The 24,849-nt window shown below is 39.9% G+C and overlaps 2 protein-coding genes across 8 annotated transcripts in view; both read right to left on the reverse strand.

Moving 5' to 3' along the window:
- Nucleotides 1-885, reverse strand: part of LOC120807263 (guanine nucleotide-binding protein G(i) subunit alpha-2) — a 44,100-nt gene extending 43,215 nt beyond the window's left edge. Inside the window, exon 1 of one of the 2 annotated variants that reach the window (XM_040159045.1) lies at nucleotides 733-885. In XM_040159045.1, the coding sequence (XP_040014979.1) occupies nucleotides 733-850 (118 nt within the window). In that variant the 5' untranslated portion in view covers nucleotides 851-885. The remainder of the gene's footprint in view (nucleotides 1-732) is intronic. The other variant, XM_040159046.1, reaches the window with a different exon arrangement.
- A 1,964-nt stretch (nucleotides 886-2,849) lies between these two features.
- Nucleotides 2,850-24,849, reverse strand: part of LOC120807325 (sodium-coupled neutral amino acid transporter 3-like) — a 30,681-nt gene continuing 8,681 nt past the window's right edge. For 5 of the 6 annotated variants that reach the window (XM_040159136.1, XM_040159132.1, XM_040159134.1 and 2 more), the window contains exons 2-17: nucleotides 21,092-21,277; nucleotides 20,682-20,702; nucleotides 20,424-20,505; nucleotides 20,194-20,309; nucleotides 17,270-17,343; nucleotides 16,703-16,795; nucleotides 15,606-15,687; nucleotides 12,086-12,168; nucleotides 10,132-10,190; nucleotides 9,580-9,756; nucleotides 9,341-9,420; nucleotides 9,152-9,252; nucleotides 8,088-8,212; nucleotides 7,847-7,991; nucleotides 5,992-6,095; nucleotides 2,850-5,843 (exon numbers count right to left, since the gene is read on the reverse strand). In XM_040159136.1, the coding sequence (XP_040015070.1) occupies nucleotides 5,739-5,843; nucleotides 5,992-6,095; nucleotides 7,847-7,991; nucleotides 8,088-8,212; nucleotides 9,152-9,252; nucleotides 9,341-9,420; nucleotides 9,580-9,756; nucleotides 10,132-10,190; nucleotides 12,086-12,168; nucleotides 15,606-15,687; nucleotides 16,703-16,795; nucleotides 17,270-17,343; nucleotides 20,194-20,309; nucleotides 20,424-20,505; nucleotides 20,682-20,702; nucleotides 21,092-21,195 (1,551 nt within the window). In that variant the 5' untranslated portion in view covers nucleotides 21,196-21,277 and the 3' untranslated portion in view covers nucleotides 2,850-5,738. The remainder of the gene's footprint in view (nucleotides 5,844-5,991; nucleotides 6,096-7,846; nucleotides 7,992-8,087; nucleotides 8,213-9,151; nucleotides 9,253-9,340; nucleotides 9,421-9,579; nucleotides 9,757-10,131; nucleotides 10,191-12,085; nucleotides 12,169-15,605; nucleotides 15,688-16,702; nucleotides 16,796-17,269; nucleotides 17,344-20,193; nucleotides 20,310-20,423; nucleotides 20,506-20,681; nucleotides 20,703-21,091; nucleotides 21,278-24,849) is intronic. The other variant, XM_040159137.1, reaches the window with a different exon arrangement.

Here is a 24,849-nt window from a genome sequence, read left to right on the forward strand (position 1 = left end):
TTTAATAAAAACCGCGTGTTTGTTTTCTTCACTGTTGTCAGCAAAAAAAAAAAAAAAAAGGAATTGTTTGGCTGTAGGAAGAGGCTGGTGTGTATTTTAGAATGGTGCTGAAGTGTAACCCTGTTAATGATTAGTCCTGCTCCACAGGTTTGATACACTGAATTAAGCTTTCTGGGCAGATCGCCAGTGCAGGGCTCCGCGAAGCCGTGCAGCTTGTTGACATGATGATATCTGACTAATCTCCAAGTATATGGACGTTTGTGTTGGCCAATGGACGATATGGAGACACGTTGTGTTTCACTATGATTATTGGACACGTAAGAATTTAAATGGTCTCCTGGCTGTTCCAGAGCTAATATGAGTTGTACAGGCCCCCGTCTTGCCTTGGTGGAGGATTAACTCTATGTGGTTTGATGCCCCCGTTGTCGCCTATGTGTTAGTTTGTGTTGTTATTTGATGTTTGGTAAAGTCCAAACTTTATTTTTTTATGCCGTACTTGCCCACAAAATATTCATTTCTGCGATAAATGTTTTTTTCTCATTTCCACAGCAGCATCGGATCGGGCTGCTTGGTTACTGATCAGATCATGATATAATGTTTAATCAGGTAGTTTTAGAAAAATTTCGCTCCAAAACTGTGGAGAGATTTTGGAAACACCACCCTTTTTAGTGTAGTTTTTTTTCTTTTTTTTTTAAAAAATAATCTGCGGAGTAATCTCCTGCTGTAACCTACCTAATAAAAGCAACTTCACTTCTCTGGCTGCCTTCTCTCCGTCTTCTCGGAGGTTTTTGTCAATCATCTTTGACCTCTCCGCGGCAGCCTTATCCTCGGCGCTCACCGTACAACCCATGGCTCAAAACGCAGGGGCGCACCGACCACTTGCACGCAAAAAAAAAAAAAAAAAAAGGCTTCGGTGCTGATGGTCCCAGGAACAACGACGGAACCGCTCTTGCTTCCAGCACTGCCTTTCTAGGGGGGGGGCAGCAGGGGACTGCAGAGTTTTTACCCGCGCGTCAAAAAGTCAACGTCCCTCCTCTCCTGCTCAACCCGAAGCTCACGGATGAAGCAGATGCATGCGGCTCATGTCTTGCTCGGCGGCGAATCTCAGGCCGTTACCGTGGGTCCATGTCGGAACACTCAGAGCCCTCTGTCCCGCATCCATCCACCGGCCGAGGTGCTCCGCCGCAGACTGCCCCGCTTGTCTTGCCCGCACGGTGAGCGGCGCGTCCCTCGGTCGCGCGACTCTGCCGCAGTCCCGCTCGCTGCTCAGTCAGGGCTCGCGCCTAAACCCCCTCACACCCCCCCCGGGGCAACCTGGTAGTAGGTCGACCAGTCGCAGCGACGTCACGCGGGCAACTTGTCGCGATAGTCCAATTAAAACAGGTGGGCTCTCCGCGGTAGAGCCGGCGTGGCACCAATTAGAGAGGACGCCCAGGGAGGCGTGATTTTCAGGAGTGCGGCGCGCGGGCTGCCAGCGGCGTCGTTCCTCTGCGTCCCCCGTGGACGCAGACTCAGAGGCGACAAGAAAAAAAAAAAACCCGACGGTACGGGGTGGACGGAGCCGCAGCAGGTTTGTCCTTGCAGCGATGCAGGACGGGCCTTTAAACCGGTGAGAACGGATCTTTGTGTCTAAGGTTTTCAGGAAGCGCCTGGGCTCATAATCAGGCTGAACTGAGAGTTGGTGGACAGCGCCGCTGAATGGACGTACCTGTTTTTACTGCTAGTTGACAGTTGCTGGGGCCCATGTATTCTGTGAAGCCTTAAACACAAAATAACAAGCAGTACAGTTTATTTAGGATATATAACACCTGTGATAAAAAGAAACGCAGAGAAAACTGCTATTAAAAAAAACATAAAAGGAGGTCATTTAAACAGTTCAAATGTGAAAAATATACTTAAAAACTGAGGGAAGTAAAATGGAAAATATAAAAAACAAATATATATTTCATGTAAGAGGAAAATTGATTTTGTTTTTTTGACTTTTAAAACTCTCAAGAAATTCCTCTCAGCATTCCACCATTGCTCAGCCAAAGAAGTGCTATTTAATTTAGGGTCATTTTTAAACCTCAGTTACATTTGGTCCCAGCGGTCCTAAAATGAGCTCATATTTTTAGTCTTTAATCCATTTGTAAAAGACAGTATTATGTTGATAAGATTTCATATCTATTAAGGCTCCAGTGCACTCATCATCACATAATAAGGCTGTTAAATGCAAAATGTATTCTATTGCTAATTCAGCCCTAATGTGCCATTTAACTGTTTCCCCCTCAGCATTGCAGCGATTTTTTTTTTTTTCTTCCGTTGAGAGACAGCTGGGTACATTCTCTACATTTGTTGTTGTATGAGTTGTTAAATATGGCAGTAAATTTCAGATTAGAGTGCCTAAGGTGTCAGAGATACACTAGCCCCGGTCTTGTCTGCAGTTTTGACCTTAAACATATCCAAACGAATTAGTTTTTCGGCAGTGTGTTGACATAAGAAGGTCGGCAGTCAGGGCTCACGATGACCTAAAGTTCAGGTTTAGTGTTTTTTTGTAGCTCAGCCATGACAGGAATGATAAGAACACTGACAGACTCCTCTTGTTCAAATGGTGTATACAAGTAAATGTGTGTGTGTCTGTGGGGCGAAGGTAGTATATCCCCACAATGATCAAATGTGTAAACATCTATTAAATGCATAAAATCCATTAAATGGCATGGAAATTAACAGCAGCACACAGAAAAACCCCAAATGGCTTATTTGTTCACTTGCACGTAAACACAATAACAAGAAATATGTGCTGCTTAAATATGAATTGATGTCAGTAAAGGGGGAAATGATAACAACAGAGACAATGTAAAAACATCTAGAATGATTTTATTGCCAAACTAAAACTGTCCCCACTATTTACACTTTACAAGCTACTGTAAATATGCATCACAAATATAAAAGGTTTACATTTATGTACATTATTTATATAAAGCCACTTCTTAGTCACCAAAAGTCATATACCTTTCTATGTACTTATTGTTGTGCTATGTCATAGATTTACATCTTGAATAACAGCTATAATAAAATATCATATAGATTTGTTTAGGTACATGAACAATGCATATTTGATATTCTGTGTATGGTATTTAAACTGTGGTACCTGTTTAAAAGTTAAAGGCATTTCAAAGCAGTAGATTAGCAGTTTTTATTTTGGCATGATCCCTTAAAGTGAATAAAAAACCTGTTCACTAAACATGACAAAACTAATCCTTCATTTACACCACAACAGCCAATGCAAATACACATGGAGAAGCAAGGGACGGAGGTCAATAAACACACTGAATATTTCTCCCGCCATTGTTAATAATTAGTCTGTAAAAACACCTTGGTCAGGATCAGGACTGCTAAACAAACACAAAATAGAGGAACACATAAATAAAATGAGAGAAAAGATGATTTACACAGGACTTTTCCGAAGCCTGAGAGTTGTGATACAATATAAAACCATCTTTGGTTACAAGCACCAGGTATTTGTCGTAACATTTCTCTGAGTGGTGTAAGTTCAAAACTGTGCATTGTTTTAAAACTTAATTTTTAGGAAGTTCATTTGTGATATATATTTCTATATAAAGAAATTCTCCTGTACTCTGTAAAAAGCGAACTCATATGTGAACTCAGTTTGTCAGTGCTAATATGGTAATAATAAGTATTTATCCATGTCCCTCAATTAACCTCAAATTTCATGTGTCATCATTGACTGAACATCACAACAGCAATGTTTGAAACATTATTTGTTGTCACATCTTCTAAGAAGGGCTTCATAATACTAATACAACACTACAATAACAGTAGCACAGAATGGGACTTCAATACGTGTCACTATAAGATGCTAAATCTACAGTATTGCAATAACATCTATGTATGACAGTGTGGGAAGGAAAATCTTTTTTTTACTGTGCAGTTCACCATACAAACTACAGGACAGACTGGACATGACAACATGCAAAACATTAACCTCAAGTCTAAATATTCAACTAATGTGAAAGCAGATCTAAGTACTACAATCCATTTCAGCAAAGACGTTGCAGCAGAACCACAAAAGATTAATACATCTTCAAATTAATAAAATTAACTTGATAAACTCTGCCAGACCCACCAGCGGGTTTGTCTTCACAAATTCACGTTGCTTGGCCGAGCTTTGTTCAAACCCACAGAGTTCAAATTAAAGGGTGGGGTCACCCAAATTATAAATATATATATAAAAAAGAACCATATTTTCATTCTTCCCCTTGTGGGTAAGTGAAATCTTGCCAAGATTGTTTTGGTTTCATTCACTTAATTTGTGTTCTTATGGAGGGTTATGTACTAGACTATTTCTCGGCTGGGCACGGTCACTTTCTGGAGTCTCTGCTGGTTGTGAGACTACGGGTTTAATAAACAAGATATAAAGTGTAAATTAGTGAACTTAAGAGGTGCTAGTTGGCTGATTTTTTTTTTTTTTTTTACCCCTGCGCCTAGTCCTTATGCTAAGATAAGCTAAGCGTATCCTGACTTTAGTTGTATATTACGCACAGATATGAGGGTGGAATCAATCTCTCATCTAACCCTCAGGAAGAAAGAAAATTAAGTGTATTTCCCAAAATATCAAATGAGCTAAGCAGATTTGCTGCTGAGCTAGACTCAAAGGTGAACTGTTGGGGTAAACTTGAACTGTAATTGGTTTATATTCAAGGTCATAGTTTGGCATCCATGTGCTAAATTTTTTACAAAGGGAGGTATCAAATCCTTAAATCAATCACTTTTTATTTTATCAAACATTTAAAGTATTGTCAGTCTGTAACACCTTCCATTAACTAAATACTACGCTAAAACAAATATTGAAATCATTCATAATATTTTTGGATCATCAACTTCATCATATACAGTAGTTAAATATAGTCCATTTGAAATTAAAAATACAGCTATAGTAGCTAAATAAATATACACTCCTGTTTTTACTATATGTTTTTGTGCTGTTCCAAATGCTGAAAGGCACCAGGGTTTGTGAAGAAATTGCTGTTTTATGCATATAGAACGAAAGCTTACACTGCATGATACTGCATTACATAACGACTCTGGCATTTAACAATCATGAAAATGAAATGTCGCCTGCGCTTTAAGGCTTTAAAGCACTCCTTGTCTTATGTTACACGATGATGAACAGTTCAGAGTGCTGCTGGTTAAGGAAGAGTCCTATTTTTATAATTGTGTAAGAATAACTTCCGAGTTATTTAGCTGTCTCTTGTGTATATCTTGATGCCTTCCCGTCTCCAGCCTAAAAGATAATCATACCAACCTTTCCTATACAGTACCAGCTGCAGCTGTTTGTGTGTAAATAAAGAGGAAGCAACAGGAAAGGACCATTTCACCCTCGTAGATGTGGACTGTGTCACACAAACAGGTGGTGATTAAAAAACAGACCCTGTTCAGTCCTGATCATTCCTATCAATCACATTACCATTGCACTATGTTAGATTGAATTTTTGAACATTGTTATGAAATGATTTTGTTCAGATATGTGTTAAGTTAAAGTCAAAGTTAATTCAACTTGATCGAGCCAAGTGTGTTTCCAACCCACGTAGGATATTGTATAATTTTTTTACTGTCACAAACCCCAGGCTATGTGCTGGGAAGCCCTGTAGTGTGTTCCCACTAACTTGTCAGTGCTCCCTTTACATTGACCAGTTCTTTTTCCCCGTTTCCTAAGCCCACACACTTTGAAGCAGCCTCTAATGGCCTCCTGCAGCATGGCTACTCCCCATTGTCCAGTCGATGAATATGAAGCTCAGACTCATTACCATGAAGGAGACACCCAAAGCAGCAAAACAGACAGCCTAAGAATGAGGGAAGAGTACACCAGTGGTACAGAAGCGTAATTATCAAGAACTCTGTGACGCAAAATATACCACAAAAAAAGCCTGTATAACCAAATTAGGATAATGAATGGTTGAAGACTACCCAACAAAGATTTTAATGGCTCACCAGTATCTTAGGAGTGGAGCTCATGGGCTCCTCATCTTTGGGGACAATGCGGATGTAGAAAACAGCAGGGAAGATGAAAATGAGGCAGGGAGCCGATGTCGCACCTGAAAGCGTAAAGAGGAAGGACTGGTCAAAACAAAGCATACGGCAATATACAGATAGTTTTATTCAATGCAGTGATATACAGATGAAACATACTGTATATAGGAGAGATCATTTTCTTTTTGTATTGATTTTCTCTTTTTCCATTTATTGACAACTCAACTAAGTTTAATAGTTTCAAATTTGTTTTTTAACATATATTCAGCTGGATTTTACATCCTCATGCATCATGTACTGTGTTTAACTGAGCTACACAAACTGTATGACAGTGGTAGACATGGTGGACAATCAGTAAAAATTGACTTTTAAAGATAAAAATATTCTTAATAATTGTAGGTTATCATAATGATGGCTCAATCATGGCGATATCAATACAGAATACATAAAATTTCATCTTGTTGCCAATTTCAAATAAATATTTATTTGACTATATCCTAGAACTGTGTACTTTACATTTGACAGGAAATCTGTGTGACAAATATCATTATATATTAGTTTGTCCTGGTTGTGATGATGAGAAAAATTGTTTAATTAAATGGAACAACATAATAAATCCAAGCACTAATAAATTTTGGAAAATGACATTAAAAAAATGTTATACAAACACTAAGAACATGAAAAAGGTAATCTTGCTGTCTTGCTAGGTTTGTCAAAATAATAATGGCTGCTTTAAGACCAGAGTGCGCCTGATGGGTCAATTGTATGTTTGTTTATTTATTCATGTACTCATCATTTTCTTCTTTATTGTATTATATTTGTCCATTAATGGGGAACAGGCGTCACTGTCCCCTTACTTTATTTCTGTTCGTCTTGTTATATATATATAATTATATTTTCACTCAGGTTTTTGTATTATTGTTTTTTTAAATCTGCTTTTCAGCTTTTTTCAGCTCAGAATGAACACAGCTAAATTCCCACATTGTGAGTTCTATACATATACATAGGTTGCTGCAGACAACTCCACATGTTGCGTCATCGGACTGTGTGAGCTGTATTTGTGTGTTTCTGTATATTCATGTGTATTCAAGTGTGCTCTGTACGTACTCCCACATGTGTACTTAAAGGCATCCACATGTTTATTAAAGCAGAAACCACTGCTCTGAATACGTCCTTGCCAGTCCTTTAATGTAAATGTTTTCAACTTTCACCTTTAACCTATGAATCGTAGCCTCCGATCTGAGGACAGAGAATGACAACAATATTTACTCAGGCCGTCAGTTTGTCCACGAGCAAACAGGCACGGACAGGCAGTCATGTTTTTTTTAGTTTTGCTTTAAATTTTTTTTGTGTGTGTGTGTGTGTATGTGCCAGGAACTAGAAAGCCTGAAACATACTGACAGTGCCTTGTCAAATAGGAGGATTCAGTCTGTAAACAGAGACAGAATAAGTAACCAATAATTAAACTATATGTAGAATAAAACCTTTGGTCAAATAAATGCAAACAAGTGGAAAAGTTGAGATTCCTAAGAAACATTATATGCTATTTTCAAGAATGTCAGGGATTTTTCTATTGTCATTTAGTTATGGTATTGGTTAGGATATTTGCTATTTCTCCACAACTTTTAAGTTTTTGGAAAGTAAAAATATTTGTTTAAACGTTAACAGGAGGCCCTAATGAATTAAATGGCCCATAGCTCAGAGGTGCTTTGCAAAGTGTAAGACATTACAGCCTATCAGTGGGACTACACCATCACTGTCATTTTGATAATATTTCACATTTCTGGCCCCTAGAATTGTTAAGTGTTATACTAACCAATGATGCCGAAAATTCCCAGAATGTTTGGAGCAAATATCACCAGCAGGTTGATGAGGGTGAGCAGAATAAGAGCAATGGCAATGTGACGCAACCAGTTGAAAGACTTGGTGGGGAATAACATCTGCTGGATGGCCCTACGCACCTATGGACAGACAGAAACAGAAGATTTAGAGAGGCAATAATACCACAATATAAGATTCATTGAGTGATGCAGGGAACAAATCAACAACAAACTTACGGGGAACAACACAATAGGGACGGTCAGCGTGACAGCAGTGAGGACAGCTACTCGCACACACAGGATCAAAGTGTCATAAGGATCAATCCGGCTGTAAGTGTGCAACAGTTCAGGCTCCACATTGTCTGCAGGAATATAAACAGAACCAATTTTATTAATACATGTGAATGTCACACAGGAATACGGTACCTTCTGGCACTGGACAGCATCAAACAGTCACCACAAGAGGGAGCTTTTACTCTGTGTAGGAAAGTAGAAAGTAGAAAAGTAAACTCTTTGCAAGGTTCGGTGATTTTCCTTCAAAACCGACAAATACTAACCATGAATACTGTTTACCAATGGACAATACTAGGCAATACTAAAAACATATAGTGAATTATTCCGTTGATTAGCAAATTCACAAAAAGATGACTTTCTCTTCGGAAAATAGTGATTAAATATTATATCAATTTACTGCTACTGTACTGTACTACGCAAGAAAGATTTGTGTGTATAGCTCTGTTTTATCATCTAAAATCACAAATTAGAGCTGAAATAGAAAAGAGCATCCCCCCAGCGCAATATCAGGCCCTATAGATTTTCCTCACAGGCCAAAGTTATTTTCATTTCTCCAATATGGTCACCAGTGGGAAATTGTCCCTGTACACAGGAAGTTAAAAAATCTTTCTGGGTGAAACACAAACTTTATTTTCAGGAGGCACACACACATGAGATTTCTTGACAAGGGTGTCTTTAAAGATACTGTCCTCACTGCCAAGTAGAACCTTTAATTTTAAAACTGCAAGATAAAGAAACAAGCCAAAGAAAGGCTTTTTTAAATATCAGCCAACTTGAACTACTCTTTTTTTTTTTTTTTTGCACCATAGTAGCCTCTCTTTTCTAAAAAGTATCCCTCAGTTCTACTGCCTCTGAGCCAAACAGCATACCCTTTGCTTTTCTGTGTATCTTTGATGATAGGAAATACCAATCAATTCACTATCTGATTTGGGCATAAACATTTGCATTCATCCACTGATACTGCAAACACAAACTCCAAAAGAAGTGCCAAGGACAGCTGTTCTCACCATAAAAGGTCAGGTAGCCAAAGAGAGCTGCTAGAAAGTACATGCTGTACATCACAAAGATGGAGATGTTGGACACCTTCTGCATCTTCTTCTTTGTTGCACTGAAATCCGAGAGTTGAAACTGATGTGAATGCCAGATTCTGCACTGACATGCTAACAAATATTGCAGGTTACAGAGGGATGACTCACTTGCGGAGCTCTGTGTAAATAGGCAGGACCTCAGGGTGGCACACAAAGGCGAAAGCCAAGATGGGGATGGTGTATGCTGTCTGTGAAGAGACACATAAACACACGACTTTCTAGGATTAGCGGTCGAACTGAGCCTCACGAAGTAAGTGCGGAAACTTAGACTTGCAAGTACACCTGCAGAACTCGACATTCAAAAACGATCCAGATGTGCAAAACGTATCTTCACCTCAGCCGCCTACCTGTGAGTTGATGGTGAACATGCGTGCGGAGCAGTGGGGGTCATCGTCGTCCGTGGGAGCAAGACCATTGGTGTACTCGTGGTCGTGGCTTGAGACGTTCATGCTGAGGTGGGCAGCAGTACTGTTGGCTGAGTACTCCTCGAACGGGCAGGGAATCTGAAACTTCTTATAGATAACCTGCAGAAAGATGCAAAAGTAGGGGAGGAAAGAAGGGATATGATCAAAGAAAAGATGTGAGGATGTGTCAGAGTCAGTAAACAAGAGCTCTCAACCATCAATGACAAGCTCAAAAAAGCCATTTCACATCAGATTAGTGTGAGTCAGCCTCTAAGTACTTAGGTTTTAATCTAAACCTTTGATGTCTGTAAGCAGCTCTTATATTCGCCTTATCAAACATAGCCACATACCACTGAAAATAGAGACGAGTGTGGGAAAGAGCAGAGGGTGGGAAAGTGAGTAACACATGTGCCAAGATGACATGCCAGAACAAATGAGGCTCCTTGTGAAGAGTCACTGTGATGATGTGCCACGATGTGAGCTGGACCAACTTACTGCGGTGAGAAAGAACACCATGCAGCTGAGAGAAAATCCACTGGTATAGCCGAGGTAACCTGAAGAGAAAGAGAATGAGACAATCAGTGTTACAGCGTCTTAAACTCAACTAATCCTTTTGGCCTTCATGCTCTGGCTGGGACTATGTAAGCTTTATTAGTTACACAACAAGTCCGGAAAGTTTACAGTTTTCCTACTGTTCTATAAAGGAGGCTTCAGCAAAACACCCCAAAAATGCCCCGTTTTCAACGACTTCACAACACAATGAGATCAGAAGGAGCATGTTTATTTCTTGTTGTAGTGAATAGATCAGAGTGGAATAGAGGGTGGGATCGTCTCAGGACAAAATATGTGTAATTGGGCACCTGCCAGTAGTGGAATAAAAAGACACTAATTGCTTGACTTTGTGGTAAATGCTCCATCCAAATGTTATTATGTAAGTTGGCTCAAGGTCAAAAGAAAATCTAATCTTAACTATAATGGCACTCAGTAGAGCGCATACCTCTGCCAAGGCCAAACAATCCTACACATGTCTGTCTAGCTCCACCAGATCCAGATCATTATCTGGATCTGCACCAAATTGTACTCATATAACTCTTATATCTCAACACCATAAAAATGTCCGATTTTTACATCTAGATCCATAAATTATTCCTTGAGAAATTGATGAAAATGTTGAAAGATGCCCTCTCTCACAATGTTGAGGAAAGTGATAAATAATTCCTGGATCCACCCCTTTAATCCGCATCAAAATTAAATGGGTTCTTCCCTGGCCCACGCCTCATCCCTCCGCCAAAGTTTGGTGAAATCGGTTCAGTGCTTTTGGCGTAATCCCCACTGACAAATTTAAAAAACAAACCAAGTGAGATAAATGTACTGCAGTAAAATGCTCTGAAATGCAGTGGACAAGAGCCAAAATGAATTAACTAAAGCTTGAGGGGCTAAAAGTTGTTTGAAGCGCCACAACAAAACTTGAGTAAAAACACAAAATGTTCCAGAGAGCCAGTGAAGTGCAAGGACATCATTAACTAGTAGTCTCTTAATGTCTGTCGTTCGTGGTCAGCATCTTAACCCCTAAGCCGTTAAAGTGTCCCAGTATGTGAACATTTTTGACTTAGCAGGCATTCAGACTGAAATTGGTCCTGCATAAAAACACTAAAAAGTGTTGTGTTAACGGGGGGGGGTTGTTTAGCGTACAGACCGCAATATTCAATCGACAATGAAATATGTTTTTTCATGCAGGGTTACTGTTGGTTTGAATGTGGCCTAAAAACCTCTTCATTTTGATTTAGTAAGTCATCATTATGCCTCCGCGCCGGCGACAGCCGTGGCCGATTATGTTTTTGGTTTGACCGTCCGTCCGTCCCATACTCATAAACGCGATATCTCAGAAACCCCTTGAGGGAATTTCTTCAAATTTGGTGCAAATGTCCACTTGGACTCAGGGATGAACTGATTCAATTTTGGTGGTTGAAGGTCAAAGGTCAACGTCACTGTGACCTCACAAAAGACGTTTTTGGCCATGACTCAAGAATTCATATGCTAATTATGATAAAATACACTTGATAACTTTTATTACATTCCTTTAAAGTCTTCACTACATACATTATATGAGTTTGGACAGACTCATGGATGTAAACTGCAACTTGACTGGTTGGCGGAGGCATACAAACACAAGATGGTAATTGTAGTTTTAACTTAGCATCCCCATTTTGACAAAGTGATTTAGTAACCCCGAGTATTTTATTTTTGTCATTGCTAGATTTTCACGTATTTTTTTCTTTTCCTGGCGGAAATGGGCTTCCACTCCAGGAGCGCCCTGCTTGCAGCTTGAGAACATGAAAAAAGTCTAAAATATAAAGGTTAAATGCCTCATTCACATCTTTTACTGTAGATGGGCAGATGGCAACAGACAGAAATGCTGGAGAACGTGTACAACTGTAGTGTTACTCACCAAGTTGCTTCATTAAAGCCAGGGGCAGGATGATACTGGCAGAGACCATGATGACCAGGTAGTTTCCATTCAAGTACCACAGACTGTTTGAAGAAAAGTCTAGTTTACTTTGGTGAGCTCAATATTTCAAACACTGGCACGGAGACACAGTACACAGAGACACAGAGAGACAGACAAAAATAGACTGGAAAATGAGATGGTGAGAAACTGGTTTACACATTTAGTGAAACTGCTGGCACTGGTTTTTATAAAATCACATAGTATGAGAGCACTTGTTTGAATGTCACCAGGTTGTTAAAAATCTACTGCTCCAAGTGGTTGAAATGTTGCATTTTGGCAGGACAATAGCAACAATCTGTGAACACGCTTGGGCTCAACATTGTGGAAAAACGTATCTGCTTATGTTGCTCTCGACAGTAGACTGTTACATAACTCTGATGACTTATGTGACAGTTCACAGAAAAGGAAGACATAGTGGAGCCTACACAACACAAAGCACTGAAGAAGACAGTAAATATGACCAGTTTCCCTCTCTGTCCTTCACTTCCTGTCCCTCACCCCATATTATAACACAGAGCCACCTGAAAAAATATCCTCCAAAAAGGTAATGCTTAAAAGGCTTTGGATCAAAACTAAAAAACATATGAGGGTGGAATGAAAAATCCAATCTTAGCCCTGCTTCCCCTTCAATCCATATATATATGTGAGCACCACACACGTCCTCCCATTAAACAAACATCCTGTGAATGCCCCTCATAAAACATAACTCCCTCATATTACCTAGGTAGCCGACACGACGTGTATATTTGCGTTCTTAACACATGCGGACATGTTGGTCCTTGGAAGCAGGTCTCTGTCATGGTGTTTCCTGTTGATGTGTCACGGTGATCTATTCTTGTGACACAGGCAGAAGTTGAAATATTTCACAAGCTTTGTGCTCAATGACAACATTGTTGTTTATAGTAAACAGATGGCACGTGGTTAACCAGCTTGTTTATTGTCCTGTGAATAGACTTGTTTCAGTCCTTGAGACGGACAACCACCCGTTTACCTAGCTGAGTAGAAAGGACAAATTTTCTCTTGCGTGTCTCACTCAGGAAAACATAGAGGAGCAAGGACCATAAATCTTAAACATCAGTAACTTTAGACCCCAGAAGAGCACCAGCAACATGCAGCTTATAGAAATGATTGTCAAACCATTAAAGGCCACTGTCTCCTAAATCCTGTGTATAGAAAGGATTTTGTGGCCTACAGCCCCTTTTTAAGCTGCTAAGCCTGTTATTCTTAACCCTCTGAGCGAGACACCACCAGTGGGATCAACTGTCTGCCATTGCCCTACAGGCTGTAGCACACAGTGATCTATGAGACTAGCAGCGTCGCCTTCTCTGTGTGCGGAGGACTCCCTTGAAAGCATGGGAAGTCCCGAGGCTCACAGGTCATGCCCTCTTTGAACTTATCGTCAGTGGGTCATTTCAGACGATCGGCTTCCACTTGTGGCTACTGTGAATCCGGAGTTGTTTAGGGAAAATCAAACCTCAAGTCGATCCAGACCAATCCAAGTCAAGTTTCAAGTTACGGAGGACAAGCACAGGTCACACTGCAAGTCTTCATAAGCAAATTGCAAGTCTTGCATATGAAAATTTTCCTATGAAAGATGTGTTAATGCATTGCTGAGGCCTAGTGTTTGCAATGCAGAGGCCTTATAAATAAATATTTAAGCTGTGTGGTTAACAAAAGCCTGTCTGGCACTAAATTTTTTTACTGTTCAAAATTTTACAAGATCAATGATATAGGCTTGTGATATTACGTTGTTACAGAAATATTAGCACTGCCGTATGTGTCGGCTGATAAATAACAAGAAATTGCACTACTAGAGAGTGCTGACGAGTGTATTTTTAACCTTTTTTATTTTACTTTTATTTTTAAACTGTAAAACGTCCCAATCGGCACAAAACTTGATCACAATCCCTTAATAACCAAATTTTGGGGATCCTAATTAGTTATGTGTTTATGTTCAAAAAAGACAAGCACCGACCGATACATCATTCTCAGATTTTTTAAATTCTCAAATATCGGTATCGGCATCAGATATCTACCATCAATCACACTCTGGTGTTTAGGAGGTCAAGTTTATCAGCAATCTCAAAGCCTCATTTTTGCGACTTCAGTCTGACTCAAGTCCAAGTCTGAAGTCTACAGCTCTGAGTGAGTCCCTGCCACTTACAAATGTCTGATCCTCCACTGCAAAACTGTATATTTTACCTGATAATCCTCATGCATACTCCAAAAGAAACCAGTGTGTCCATATCATGCATATGTACATCTTCATGGATTGCTAGAAAGAATTTTTTATCTTCCCAAAGGCAAGCTCAAGTGGAAGGTACTTGTCTGTCCGTCTGACACACGTCGTTGCTGTCTATTTAAAGAGCCGCAGCGCATAAATAAAGGCACAGCCCCACCACCCGCCCGTCATTCCACTGTGTTGCATCAAGTGGAATCCAACAGTGTGTTTCTCAGTTGTTGAGAGCTGGCCGGGAACTGACCTGTCCTTATGCTCGACCTCGGAATTTGGCACCCATGTTACACCACCTGCTGCTGTCAATTGTGTGTGTGTCTGTGTGTGTCTGTGTGTGTCTGTGTGCATGTAAGGCAGAGAGAGCGAGTGAGAGTCATAATATTTCATACGATTTTGATTGACATAAATACACACAAACACAGATAAGTATAAGTCTATCCCACTCCAAAACTGTTCAGTGATAAAGGGGAATGAGATGCCCCTCAGAGGGCTTAGGCCCACGTGCACCAGTTATCTCAAGGGCATCACAGAAAATAGGAAAAATACTCTGAACAAGAGCAGTGACACAATAGTGAGACATGTCAGGCCACAACCACAGTTGCACATCTTGTGTAGAGGTTGTTTAACAGAAAGTGTTTTGTGTATTGTATATGCATTGAATGTAAGATCCCTAAGAGGACTATCTGGATGTTTAGCTCCAATATGTAGAGCACAAGGTTGAGATGGGTTGCTGACATTTCTGAAAAGAGGTTTTTATCTTCTAGCCGGAGTCGTTTTAAAAGGGAAATGTATGGCTGCAGTCACTGCAATCCCTTTTGAGCACAAGGTTTTTTTTTAGATTTGAACAGGCAGCTGGAATCCACTTCAGTCCTCTATGGCCTTAAGCAGAGTGCCTATGGCCCGACTCTGACGTGAACAATGCTCGCCTCCACAAGCTGACACCACCGAGGAGTTTATGTTATGCGTATACATAACTGACAGATACCCAACCGTGGCCCCCCTGTTCCTCAGCCAATTACAAGCTGCCATTCTCATCACACCCCCGAACTGACTGAATCAATGAATGATGCAAACTGACATATTCACTGCCCACATAGTCTGCCAGGCCCCTTGACCCTGCGCACAGTGTCTGAGCTCTGGACCAACAGCAGGCAGGAGTCATGTGTCCTCCACAAGCAGCACAGGGATGTTGATGTTGAAAAGTGCATAAATGATAATACTCACTCGGAGTTGGGATCTGCCTTCAGGAAAGCTTGGATGACCAGCGGTAACTCAGATTTAACAATGTACAGGTAGCTGGACATAGCTGTAACAAGACAAGATAGAAGGAATGTGAAAATGTTCGGCCAAGCATCCTCGAGTGCAAGTACGCTGGCTTACTGAACATACAAAGCCATGTCACAAGAACACTTATCACACTTTGTCTGTGTAAGTGCCCGAGCAGTAGCTACTACTGAGGACACATGTCCTCCTTAGTTTTTCTGGAAATTAGGACATTTCAGTAACCTGGGTGAGGTTACTTTCTACAAATTAAAAAACAAGCCACGTATTTCTTTTTATTGTTTCTGTTTCCAGGAATTACCTAGTTCTGGCTTCTGCAATGTGAGGATTTGCTGCTTTTCTCTGTTTTATGTGACAGCAAATTGACTCTCTCTGGATTTTGGACCGCTGGTTGGAAAATAACAAGCAATTTAATGACATCCTCTTGGACTTTAGGTAGGTGAGTGACACCTTCAACCTGATCTTACATTGCATTGAGGACACTCAAGCTCAGTAATTTTAAAATACCGGCAACGGTCGTGGCAAGTACCAATGAGCCAATCATAACACCAGTCTGCGATTATCTCAACCTCAGTTCATTTGTACTTATTGGACCTACTTTTGGGCTGAAAAAGCAAAATGAAAAATGTTGCATTCAGTCTCTGAGCACTACAAATGTAACCTATATTGCTGCTGAAATAACTTAATGACAGTCTAGTGTGTCCCCACCAAGCTTCGCTCAGAGACATCCAACCGCACACGCTGTTCAGTGAGTGGGAGGAACTCTTGTTATTTCCAACACCTCCGGGAACACTGCTGTTCACCAACAGGTCTCCTGGTCTTTGCGCTTAATAAAAACCCGTATTCAATACTTAGAGAGATGTACAGCCCAGAACAAAAGCCAAAGTAATGCTAGTGGTTTAAGTGAATACGGATGTGTGATGGTTGGGTAAGGGGAGTATAAACTCAAATCCATTTAATGGTGTGTAATTTCGTGTTTTCTGCTACGGGGAGTTTGAAGACAGGTGACAACACTGACAGCAGTGTCAGTGGCTCCTCACCTCCAATATTCTGCAGGGTAATTGCTATACCAGCAGCCATTTTTCCAGGAGTGCCAAAGGCTCTGTACCCCAGCTGTTCGTAAGCTCGAATTCCTGTAAGAAGATTCCAAACAATAAATGTTTGCTGAGCAATCCCTTTGAGCAACACAATGAAATGCTTTCAAAAAAATAACTAAAAATGATGTGTGTTTGGTGGGTGAAGAACCACAAGTCATTTTCAGAGTTTTAATATTTGTCTAAACACTATAAACTTTGACACACACCAAAGTTTGTGGTGTGTTTTAATGTCCCTTCTTGTTGACAGTCTACTCCCTTAGAGAAATGAAATGGACTGGAAAAACCTAATCCTTCTCATTTTAATATGTTTGGCATGTAATCAATAATTTAATTACAATTGCCTAACTTATGCTATAGTAAGTGTGCTTAAACCAGTGAGCTATATCAACTATTAATCCAGTAGCAGAATTGTTGGAAGTTCAACTCGCCATATCATTTTGGTAACATAACTTTATAACATGTAGCCGTACTCTTTCACCACAAAAGGTTTAGACATGACACAAGGCTTACCCACAATGCCAGAGGATTTGAGCAGCAGATGAATGGAGTAAGATGACAGGGCTGCTACTGCAGTCAGAAGAAACCTGTGACACAATACAAAAGGGGAAGGTTGTATACTACTTATATGCCGCTTTAGAAATGTCAGCCTTATATTTCTCCAAATTCTAAATTCCATTGATTACAATCCTGACATTCCTTCATTTGCATTAAGTTGTTGCATGTGAGTTTGAAGCCGATACTGCTCAATGCTTGAAAATGCTAAATGTATTACTGTAGCACAATACCAACAGCTGAAGCAAATAATAAACATAAACAAAAATTCAGGGTTTTTTTAATTAAAGAATGTAAATGTACTCCGTTGATAAAGGACAATAGTCTTAATCAAGGAGTAAAATGCTATTTCACATAACCCCTTTGTCTATTGAGGCACAGAGCCCTGAGCAAGGGCTCTCATGTCAGCATTTCTGAAGAGTCAGAGGGTGATCCCAAATCCATCACCTTTCTCAGACCTTTTCCCAGCATTTCAGTACACTCTTGTATTTCTTGTAGCCACAACTGAAGTGAGAATCTTTTCTGGCCCATCCCAGCAGAGGGATGGAGATCAAGCCCTGAGATTCCACTGAACAGTAACTACTGCTGTTACAAAGGCCGTGTAAACTGTCTGAACTCCCTCAACTCACAAACAAGTATTTATTTGTGCATGTTGGAAAGAATCACATGGAGTTTGATGCCCTTTCTAAATGAAGAAATATCCCTCTCTGGATCTTGACACCCTGGTGAAATATTCAGCAAGGTGCCTGGTTTTTCGCGACTGCTCTATTTCTGTGTTGCACTGGAAATATGCTGACGAGGACTGCTTGTATCTTGTATCGTGACTGGTGGCTCAAGATGTCTCTGTAGCAACCTGTATACCAACATAGACGTATGAACATGTTGTAATTAAAAACACATGGGTATATTTTATAGAATAAAATATTTACAATATTCTTAATAGATGTGCTTTAGGGAATGTGTCATATAACTATGCAGTCCACTAGGAAGCTTGTATCCATGCTTACTTACTTATTTTACTTTTAATTAAGTGCTCATATAGAGATATGAGGCTGACAAGAGTGTTTCGCTTGAAAAACACATATATATATATATAAATAATTAAGCTCGTGCCTAGAAAGCCCTTTTGTTTTCTTTCTAGGAATTAAGCTTTTCAATTGCCTCCAGTCTGTTCCCTTTAAAAGAGTCACGTGCCTTTCATTTCGTAGAAGTCAGGGATTAAGCATATTTTAAAAAAAACAAACAAAACAGATCGCATTTTATGCATGAAAGGTACCTTTTTACTGCGATAGACTAAACACAAACAAAAGATTACATTGAGATACAGTATAAAGAAAATAGGTGTCACAGTCGTGGCAGTGACTCCGTTTTTTTCCTTGTGTTTCTAGTGTTTCCCTTTTCCTTGTGTTTTCTGTCTTTTTCTGATTTTTCTGTCTGTCTCTGTGTGTGTACTGTATGCGTGTATGTGTCTGGGGCCTGCTGCTCCTCCCTCTCAGCAACCTGGTTTAAATCAGCCAGCAAATCTGCAGTGCATCAGCTCATCAAGCTTGCAGTATATATATCCCCTGGTCATCCAGCCACGCTTCGCCAGATCGTTGTTTTCACCAGTCCGGTAGATTACGCTCAGGCCGCTTAGAAATCACATTCTAGGATCTTGCTCCAGTGTTTTTTTTCCTTGTGCTCAGGATCAGCACTCACCTGCTTTCCTGCCAGCTCGTATTTGTGCCATGCTCCAGACTACCTGCTTACCCTACTAGCCTCTGGACCTCCAAACCCCACCTGCCTGCCTCCTCATCAACTCTTTCCCAAGCTTACCAGGACTGCCATCTTCCCTGCCTCCCTCACAGCTTCCCTCAGCCCATAGCTTTTGGTGGTCTTGAACTTTTGCCAAAGCGTAACATATAAATTCCAATCTGAGTACCTTTTTTATTTTTTGGTAAAACTCTGCTATACAAGTGCTCTTTATTGTATGTCATGTTTGAAATAAGTTTTCATGATATTGATGACTTTTAACCTTAAGGTTGCTTGAAAACTCATTTAAATGTAACTGAAATGTCTCTTGCTCCTACTGCTACTTACTTAATGATTCGGTTACATCAAACCAGGAGTCACCACCTATATATAGTTCTAATGTCACTGACCTAATTCCAGACAGATATTTCATAAGAGATGGCCTGCAGCCCCCTTAGTTAGAGGAACCACTCTTTGAGAGCTCCAGCACTGATCTGACTTCCTTTTTCCACAGTTGAGGTTAAGGCTGAGGCCTCTCTCTATTCCAGTCCTGCCACTTGCTCTCTGCAGCTACACAAACACAGACTACATGACCAAGACTACCAGGGTCATGGTCTGACAACCGCAGTCTGCACAGGGAGCTAAAAGAGCAATGTAGATGCCTCACACAGGGTCTGGGGGTTCGGTTATTCTGGGCTGTGGCCTTTCTGGGGTCTCTATATGGCAACGCGGGTGGGGATGAGAGCCTGAGAAAAAGGGTATAAATAGAGGTGGGCATATCATGGGACAGGATATGTTACCAGATATCATGGCAGATACTATATCACTCCTATAGGTAACTGTCACTACCCTGGCATCCCCTAGAAAGTACATTAAGGATACTCAGAACTTCATACTGCTTTAGGCGACTAGTTTGTTTCTATTTTACCACTTTATCAAGTGCATTAGACCATTTAACAGACTCCACCGTACACTGGAGTAGCACCACTATAGCTCCACAGGTCCATAGAAAGACAATATGTTAAAAAACTGACAACCTTCAGCACTGCAACCATTAACATAAGTGACTTTGCCAGTGTGTGATAACTGGGTAGGTTCTTGCTTTGGTTTTGGAAATGGCCACTTTCTGATAAGCTTATTTATTTACTCACAAGAAGAGGAGTATGCCAGTGTTGGCCATGGCGTATGCCAAACCCAGGATTCCACTGCCCATAATAGCATTACCCAGGTTGAAGACAGACATGCCAAAAGAGGTCTTTCCTTCAAACTGATGGGAAAAAAAACAAACAAGAGCATATGATAAATCTCTATTTTCTTTTAACAAAAAACATACTGCTCTTTCTGTTGTTTTATGTCTGTAAAGTTGGGCTTTCACACTTACATCTGTGAAGCGTATAGGTTTCTTTCCACCTGCACTGGGCAAAAATTCCTCATTCTCCAGTCCTTCGTCGGGATCATCAAATCTAGGGGGCAAATTTATGCTTGTTAATTGACGGTCTCTCTATCTACCTCCAAAAACTGTACAATCATCTCTCGCAGACAGTAGTTTAAATCACATGCTTACGTTTTTTGCCTTATTATATGCATGAAAACAAATATGCAGTGGAAAAACCCCTTATACAAATCTCCACAGACATACCTGACTGTTTGAGTGCCATTTCTGTGTAAGGATCCACCCGTTGCAGCGAGCACAAAAACAAGGCAAACATGCATTTAAGAAAGCAAAGATTATGCAGGAAGTAAGTCATACTGTATGTTGCTCGCCACATCTGTTATCCTGGTCATATTAATGGGAAACTCTTATCACCGGGATAAAGGTAGATAAATTAGTCAAAAACTCTGTTTTTACCTTTTTTTAGTTAACTTATAATTCAGTTGATTTACTTAAAATAATCCAAGATGTGGTTTTCACACAAGTATAACTAATAGAGAAACAGAAGAACACAGTATAAACAGTGCTTGACACATGCTGTATTAAATGCTAATATCAGTATATAAGTGACAAAGAACAGCCGTCATCTGTGCGTGGCATAAAGGGAGAATACTCACTGATCCTCCTCCAGCAACGTCTTCATTGGCATTCCCATGTCATCTCCGAGGTCATGGCTTTTCCCGTTGGATAAGATGTTCATCTCTGACTGGGCAGGTTCCATGATCCAAGTTGTAACAGATTCTTTTTGGTTCGTATGTGTTCAGCGAAGTTGATCTTTTAAAGTCGCTCAGTGTCTTGAATCCCTATAGCGGAGGCAGAAAAGACATGAATCACAAACCTGCAGATGTGTGGGTTTGTTTGCTTGTTCAAGATGCTTTTATTCCATGAACAAACTACACACATCACTGAAAATGTGTAGCACACTTTGAATGCTAAAAGGACCTGAAAACCGTTTCTAAGTCAGCTTCTTTATATGGGAGACGTTGTCCTATTTCAGTTTTCTGTCAAAGTTAAACAGTTTTGTTTTTTCACGTGAAAGATTTCTGCATTTTTTTGTTTTGGCTGTGCTCCTTTCACTGGTTTGAAGTGGGTGTGACTGGGTTGGAAAAAGCTGATGTAAAGGATTTCCTTGAACTAATCAGGATCTAGCATAATCTGTGGAGTTGATATCTGATCAAAGCACACCCTCACAGTCCTGATGAGGCAGATTAGCTGACTGTTTGAGTGCTAAACTCTTAATAATACCTCAAACTTTTTTTTAAACCTTGAAATATCAATATTTAATGTTTTAGAAAATATTTAATGAGTAATAATAAGATGTAGCCTCAGCCTACATCGCTTTAGTGTACTGCTTTCCTACTGTACAGTTTTGTTGGCTATATTTAATTAGAATGATATATGAATTCCAATTTCCATTTCATTTCAAAGAGTTATAGTGTCACACAGTGTTGCAGTGTCTGTTAGCTCAAGCCGAAATAATTTCTGCCTTAATGTGTTGACATGTCAGGTATCTGAAATTCTGCAATACTGCAATCAATGACACTGTTAATCCTTATATTCAATATTTGTCTGTCCAGCAACTGTGCAGCGATGACTCACTTCTCCTGTTGACACAACGACTTCCATTCCCCAAGACCTGACCTAATTCACTCCCTCATTGAATTCATTCACTGAAACTTCTGCTGTACAAACACCGACATGCACAAGCCCATACCATAGCTGTAAATGATCGCAGACTGAGATAAAATGCTGGAAAGTAAAAATTTCTCTCTGCTTTCCAGAACTTCAGTACTGAGCAAGGCAAACAAGTCCAGACCACATGGTATAAGGTCAAGGACTATTTGAGTTTTTTTGACTTTTGTTTGCTCTTGTCTTTTGTGTAGTTAACGTCACAAGCCTGCAGATTCTCAGTGTTACTGTTGAGATCCCACATAATGACACAGCAGTCTTTATAATGAACAGGAGCACAATGTGATACAACAAAATACCAAATCACTCACAACAAGGGACCTTTAAATTACAGAGAAAGCAGTTTGCAAAACAGTTATTACTGTAATACCATAATTATAAATTTTAACAGTATGGCGTTGGGTTTCTTGTGGCCAAGGTTTTAAGACAAAGGAGGTAGATTTGTTAACCAGGAAACTATTGTTATTCATTAAAAACTATCAATAACTTGTCATAGCCTCCTATGACTCCAATGAATCCTCTCCACTATTTCACTGAGAGAAACAATAGTGCGTTGTTCAGTGCTTCCGCTGTGACCGGTGCACAGCAGCTCAATTGTGTTCACAGTGTCCTCTCTGCCAGAAGATCACGGTTACTGCTAGTCGTACTGTACATTTAAAGAGGGTCATTGATACCAGGCCACTGTAGCTACAAAAGAAACCTGCAAGGAATCAAACAAAGTCACACTGCATGATACTCAACACAAAAATCAGGTACAGTAGCCTATAAATGAATGAATAATTTACCCCAGTTAAAAAAAAAATTAAAAATAAGCACAAAATGTGTATCTTATTTAAACCTAGAGCGTCTAGAGAGTCTAAAGAGTCGTTTTACAAAGGTAACCTTGTTACGTTATGTTAAGGGACATAAGGTCCCTTAACATAACTACAAATGTACAAGCGTTGAATGTCAGTACTTCCTCTTGCAACACAAGACTCCGATAAGGGTAATTTTGAGAGAGAACATAATATTTAAGAATGTGCACATTGTGCCGCTGGACCCCAGGGAGAATCCAATCACTGTTTTTGTTCATGAAAAACCAGAAAACACTGGATCAAGGCGTATTATTGCCAATTGGAACACCCTGGAGATGCTGCGTTTACAGTAAATACAGTAGGAGGCTCATTATGGCGTCTCACGATGGTGGCGTTTTTCCATCCACATGATCACTGTTTTGTTGCAGCACTGGACATTTGTGACCTGACAATATGTCCTTGTTAGTAAGTGTCATATGTTATACTTCATGGCTTTATGTCAATGGCGGTGTATGTCTGCAAACACAAGTTAGACTGTGGCCCGCATGATATTGGAAAACTAGTTTCATTGGTGACATTTGTGAAGGAAAAGAGGGGAATTCGAAGAAGGTGATTCTTTCCTTTCCATGCATGGTATAAATAAGGTTTATGTTATCAGAAGGTGTCTTTCACGCTTTCAGTATCCTTTTTGTCATGGCAGGGAAAATTAAAGACAGTAGGACGAAGTAACATCTCAGTTGGGATATATCTCTATTTGGCACAGAAAAAAACAGGAAAGCCCAAATCTAAGGATGACCCTAAAAAACAGATAAAAACAAGAAAACCTTCTCCTTTTTAGCTTATAAAACCTTAATTAATGCCAGGTCTTCTTTCCCTTTCCAAATGAAGGTTTCTATTTGACTAATTTGTTCATGCTTTCATTGAGAACAAGTCGAATTTTTTTCTAATATTTCAAATAAAAATATTATGATGTAAGGAAAAAGCTTTCTCAATATACCAGGCATATGAGGATAAAAATCCAGCTCTCATGACTCCGCATAGGAATAAATGCAACCACTGAAAAGGTGTGAGGGCAAAGGTTTGAGTTTTTAATACTGTTCAACTTGTAGACTTCCAGCACTAAACATGCGGTAATGTAAAACTACTCTACGGGCAAAAATATAATTCAACATATGTGGACAATAAAGTCTCCGATAATTAATGATGAATGAATATTTACTTGTGTTCAAATGGAGCCTTTTTTCCAGGATATCCCTAGTTTCTCAAACACGTGGTGCATTAGGGGTCGTGATCTAGGACGCTTTCCAGTTCCATCCATTCTGGAGGACGCGGACAATCAGCAGCATTAAAACATCTGACCGAACTGAAAAACTGCAGAAACATCTGACACGCACAGACCAAGGATAGAACAAGTCTGATATCAGGTACGTGCGTGCAAAATTAGTTCTTTAAACAGACACAGTGCTAGTACTATTTCTGCTGAGCAATTTTATCTAGTGATGGGTGAATGACAGGCCAGACAGTTTAACAATATGTGTGTCTATAAACATGTCTGTCAAGATGATCCAAGACAGCTTGTTAGGGACCTGAAAGATGTGGTTAATGAAGTGAGTGTTGTGCTGATACTATGTCCTTATTTTATGATATTGAAACACATCTCTCCTACCAACACTGTTTGCAAATTTTCAAAGCAGTGGGTATTACCTTTAGGGCTGTGTTATCTTATTTTTATAATCTAATTATTTTTATTAATAAATCCAGACAAAAACAAAAGATGAACATGATGCAGCAGTCTCAATTCTGACATTTCAGAGTTGGTATGCTGCTCAATGTTTGACTAATAATACTAGGTTTAAATTGTTGTAGTGTAGATGTATTATGCACATATAGTA

This window comes from Xiphias gladius, chromosome 21 (genome assembly GCF_016859285.1).
Source record: "Xiphias gladius isolate SHS-SW01 ecotype Sanya breed wild chromosome 21, ASM1685928v1, whole genome shotgun sequence".
NCBI lineage: Eukaryota > Metazoa > Chordata > Actinopteri > Istiophoriformes > Xiphiidae > Xiphias > Xiphias gladius.